Here is a 5,513-nt window from a genome sequence, read left to right on the forward strand (position 1 = left end):
TTAAGAGGTCTGCATATGGACACTTCGAATGCTTGAGAGGTCGCCCCAAGGACGCATGAGATGCCCTTTTTTGAAAGTTATGATGGTGAACGGCTATTTTCATAATTTAACCTCAAAAATGCATTTATATATGTGAATATTTTTCAGTGATTACAATTATAGTAAGGTTCTACATATCAAACATATAAAAAACATGTGCAATTACAAACATATATGTGGCTCCAATACCCAACCATTTAAACACCAATGGCTCCATACATGTGCAATTAGTATGGTTCTACATGTCAAACATATAAAAAACATGTGCAATTACAAACTTATATGTGGCTCCACTACACAACCACTAACTACTAGCAATAGTGAATACTCCCACAAATCCATTCAGTAGTTGCTTCCACCACACATCAAAGCAATGGATAAGCACACAACCACTAACTACTAGCAATAGTGAATACTCCCACAAATCCATTCAGTAGTTGCTTCCACCACACATCAAAGCAATGGATAAACAACTCTTTGCCGGAGTCGCAAATTCCAGCAAGAACAAAAAGATCTTTATCGTATTCGCTTCAATCCTACTTGTCGCGGCAGAGATCCGCATTGTGGATGGAGTCAACTCCAAAACCACCAACACTCAATCCAACAACATAAGAGCATCCGCGGCTCACACCATCGTGAAATCATCATGTAGCATCACCCTCCACCCCGACCTATGCTACTCCACGCTTTCTAGCGTCCCCAACATGACCGAAAAGGTAACATCATTAAATGATGTCATTGAACTGGCTATTGAGAAAACAAAAGAGAGAGTCCAAAAGAACCACTTAGTCATAAAAACGCTTGAGGCTAGAACCAATCTCACGACACGTGAGAAATTCGCTCTTCATGACTGCCAGGAGATGCTTGATGACACGCTGGAAGAACTCGACGAAGTCATAGGTTTCCTCAAGACATATCCTACTGAAAAACGAAATCGACGACATGTTGACGACATGATTACTTATATGAGCACCACTATAACTAACCAGGTAAATACATAAATAGTAGTAAATGATATTGAAAGAATTGGAAAGTGTAGCAAACCGAAACTGTTGTATTGGTGGATCTACTTAAAATCAGAGGTGTACTATCAAAATCCAATATTTTACATACAAAATTTTTTAAGGAAATTTTTGGAAAAAATAACACTACGAAGCGAAAAAAAAGGAGGGGGTGACCCTTAGGAAGCTACGCCAATGCTTATTTGGATAACCAAACCAAATTCAATCAAATAATAACCGTTTTGATCCGATTGGGTTGTTCAAAAGCTCGTGGGTTGCGTTCAGTTGAAAAAAATTCGGGTCGGTAAAATAACGAGCCGAGTAGGATCATTTAAGTTTGAGCTCGATCCCAGGCCGAACATGGTTCGACTCGTCTCGTTTACAGGCTTGAATCGGATAACCGAACCGAATAAATTGGTTTAGTCGGTGGTCAAACACAACTCTAATTAACTCAGATGGGCTGGGTTGTGGGTTAGGCCCAATAAAATTTAAAAAAAAAAATATAAAAAATAAATTAACCGATATCCGAACCAAGAAACACCCCTGGTAAGAGTATCATCACATTCATTCTTATGTATTCTCTTGCATCGGATTATTAGTTAGAGCATTCAGAGTCGATTCTCTACTTTATCTCTACATTTTTTTCTCTTCTTTTTAATTAAATAATATTTTTTTATAATTATATCATTATTGTTCTCTCTCCTCCACTTACAATTACAACCATTTTAAAAAATATTTAAAAAAGAGTAAACTGTCATTTTGGTCCCTGTGGTTTGGTCAATTTTGCCACTTTAGTCCAAAATTCAATTTTTTTGCATCAGGGTCCCCGTGGTTTCAGTTTTATTGCCATTTTGGTCCAAAAATGAAATCAGGTCATATTTGTTTTATAAAATCCTGTTATTTTGTCATTTTCCGCAGTGGCAAAATGATCATTTCGTTTTTATAAATAAATACCATATTTTATAAGACAAATATGACCTGATTTGCCCCTGAGGAAAATGACAAAATTGCAGGATTTTATAAGACAAGTATGACCTGATTTCATTTTGGACCAAAATGGCAATAAAGCTGAAACCACAGGGACCCAGATGCAAAAGGTTTGAGTTTTGGACTAAAGTGACAAAACTAAACAAACCTCAGGGACCAAAATGGCAGTTTACTCTTTAAAAAATATAGAAGGTGAACACTATCCCTCCAAATTTACAGTAAAAAATTTTCTCTCCTCCACTATAAAAAAATAAAGAGGATACACTCACATAAATATATATAAATATGAAGGTTCGATTATGATTGCTCTTTAACTATAGTATCTAAACTTGGGTAACAAATATCATCATAATTCTCTACTATCTAATTCTATAACTAGGATACATGCCTTGATGGATTCTCCCACGGCAAACACGAAAGGCAGTTGCGCGAATCACTTATCGACGTTGAGATAAATGCGCAAAAGATGTGTAGCAATGTGTTGGCCTTGATCAAGCACCTGACCAACACCGACACGGTAGACCAAGTGAAGACGAACACAAGAAAATTAATGAACAAGGACGACGAAAAGTGGCCCGAGTGGTTATCTGCGGGAGACAGACGATTGTTGCAGTCAGAGACCGTGACACCCGACGTGGTTGTGGCGGCGGATGGTAGCGGTGACTTTACAACGATTTCTGCAGCCGTTGAGGCTGCTACAAATAGAAGCTCAAGGAGGTTCGTGATTGGGATAGCGGCAGGGGTGTATAGTGAATACGTGAATGTTGATAATAATAAATGGAACTTGATGTTTGTGGGTTCCGGATTAAATTCAACAATTATCACGGGAAATCGAAATGTTGCAATTGACAATTATACCACCTTCAATTCTGCTACTGTTAGTAAGTAATATCTTTGTTTTTTTTTCCTAGGATTTTGGTTTGAGAAACATACCAAAATTGTCAAACTAAGCCAGAAATTTTTCAAAATAAATATTGAAAATTAGTGATTACACGCAGAGGTGTAAACGAGCCAAGCTACTCGAGTGGGCTAAAAAAAGCTCAAAACGAGCCGAGCATAAACGAGCTCGAGCCCAAACCTGAGAACAAGCTCGTTTAGTAAACGAGCCCGAGCTTCGTTTATCAAGCTCGAGCCGGCTCGCGAGCCTAAACGAGTCCACTGTTTGTATAATTTTTAGAGTAAATTGCCAAAATCGTCCCTCAGGTTTGGGCATGTTTGTCATTTTCATCCAAAACAACTTTTTTGTACCATATAGTCCTTCACTTTTGAGATTTTTTGCCATTTTCATCCAAACGTCTGACTTTTTTTGCCAAAATCGTCCCTGAGATTTGGGATTTTTTCTCATTTTCATCCAAATGTTTGTTAGAAAAAATAAAGCAAATTAGATATTTTGATGAAAATGGCAAAAAATCTCAAAAATGAGGGACCATATTGTACAAAAAGGTTGTTTTGGATAAATATAGCAAACATGCGCAAACCTCATGGACGATTTTGGCAATTTACTCTAATTTTTAATTAATATGCTAAATATATATATATATATATTTAAATAATAATAATTAATATTTATAAATTTTGTAAAAAAAAAAACTTAATTATATATATATAAATAATTATGATTATTAATATAAATTAATTAATAAATATTAAATGAATCGAGCCCGAGCTTAGCTTGAGCTTTAGAAAAAAAGCTCAAATAGAGCCGAGCTTTCATAAGTTAAACTAGCTCAAGCTCTAGCCTAGTTAAACTCAAGCTTAGCTCGGCTTGTTTGCACACCTAGTTATGCAGTAACTAGAGTTTTTTAAGTGTTTAGTCGGCGGCCAAGGAAGGCTTAGCTGACGGCTAGAGGCTTTTTTTAGTGTTTACTCGATGCTTTATAGTTTTACGGCATTTTTAACAAATTTTATTTCACAGACATCGAAACCCCCCAAAAGATTCCATTTTATTTCACAAACTTTGTTTTCTCTGTGGTTTTTGTTACAACTCATATTTGTGAAACACCTGTACCAAAACTAATCTCAAACAACCAAATAATGTGTCAATGTAGTTGCTGTGGGAAGAGGATTCCTAGCACGCGATATAACCTTCGAAAACACAGCAGGGCCCGAAGGCCATCAAGCCGTGGCAATACGAGTCGGGTCAGATCTCTCCGCATTCTACCGATGCAACATGTTAGCATTCCAAGACACTCTTTATGTCCACTCCAACCGTCAGTTTTACGTAAACTGTTACATAGCCGGTACAGTTGACTTCATTTTCGGCAATGCTGAAGTCATTTTACAAGACTGCGACATCTATGCCCGTCGCCCAGGCCCAGACCAAAGGAGGAATTGGGTGACAGCTCAGAGCCGAACCGACCCTAACCAAAACACAGGGATTGTGATTCAAAAATCAAGAATTGGAGCCACATCCGACTTACAACCAGTGCAAGCGAGCATTGAGACGTACCTAGGGCGACCGTGGAGGAACTTCTCTAGAACGGTTGTAATGCAATCGCAAATAAGTGATGTGATACACCCGGCTGGATGGTTTCGTTGGTCCGGGGCTGAGGTGGAGAGGGATACTACTGTTTATTATGGTGAGTATGAGAATGCAGGGGACGGGGCGGATACGTCGAATAGAGTGACGTGGCCTGGGTTCAGGGTGATTACGGATGCTACAGAAGCTCAAGGTTTTACCGTCGAAAATTTTCTTGACGGCGCTGATTGGTTAGGGAACACAGGATTCCCTTTCTCTCTTGGGTTGTGATGTATTCACTAACAATATTGTAACGTGACTCTTGGAAGAAAGGGTGGTTATAATATATTGTCATGATCTTTAAGGATCTGAAGGTATGACTTCAGATTAAAATTGTGTCACAAATAATATTTGATATGTGTCTGTGATACAGTTATATATCTTCATAAGCATGTGTGTCCTATCCAACTTATTCATGTACCTGATGATTTTACCATCACATGGTTTTGTATCATGCTTCAAACATAGGATTTATCAAATTGGGGGTCGGATAAGGCTTTGGGACCAATAGGTCCTGGGTTCGATTCCCACAAGGGGGTTCGATTCCCACAAGGGGGTTTTCCCATATTTATTAAGAAATCAGGCATGTTCGTGTTCGTTTATGTTCGTTCGTTTAAAGGCTAAACGAACAGTTCACAAACACAAACGAACATAAACAAAAAAAATAACTGAACATATTTGAACAAACATAAAAGTAACATGATTGAACAAACATAAACGAACACAAAATGAACGTAGTTGAACAAATATAAACAAATACAATTAAACATTAGTGAACACAAACAAACAAGTTTGATATATATTAGAGTTCATCCGAAAACACATCTAAATTAGGGTTTATAAATACTAAAATTAAGTAGTTTTTTTAGAAAAATATTAAGTAAGTGACTAGTTATGATCTAAAAAAAATTAAAACTTTATTTTTTATTACTAGAAAATTCAATTACTAATTAGTTACATTTATATAA

The 5,513-nt window shown here is 37.1% G+C and overlaps 1 protein-coding gene across 1 annotated transcript; it reads left to right on the top strand.

Moving 5' to 3' along the window:
• The first annotated feature begins 337 nt into the window (after positions 1-337).
• Positions 338-4,884, top strand: LOC110894160 (pectinesterase). The gene is made up of 3 exons (XM_022141347.2): positions 338-1,028; positions 2,407-2,908; positions 4,076-4,884. The coding sequence occupies exons 1-3, from the start codon at positions 501-503 to the stop codon at positions 4,774-4,776; spliced, it is 1,731 nt and encodes a 576-aa protein (XP_021997039.1). The 5' UTR covers positions 338-500; the 3' UTR covers positions 4,777-4,884.
• The last annotated feature ends 629 nt before the right edge of the window (positions 4,885-5,513 follow it).

This window comes from Helianthus annuus, chromosome 12, assembly GCF_002127325.2.
Source record: "Helianthus annuus cultivar XRQ/B chromosome 12, HanXRQr2.0-SUNRISE, whole genome shotgun sequence".
Lineage (NCBI taxonomy): Eukaryota > Viridiplantae > Streptophyta > Magnoliopsida > Asterales > Asteraceae > Helianthus > Helianthus annuus.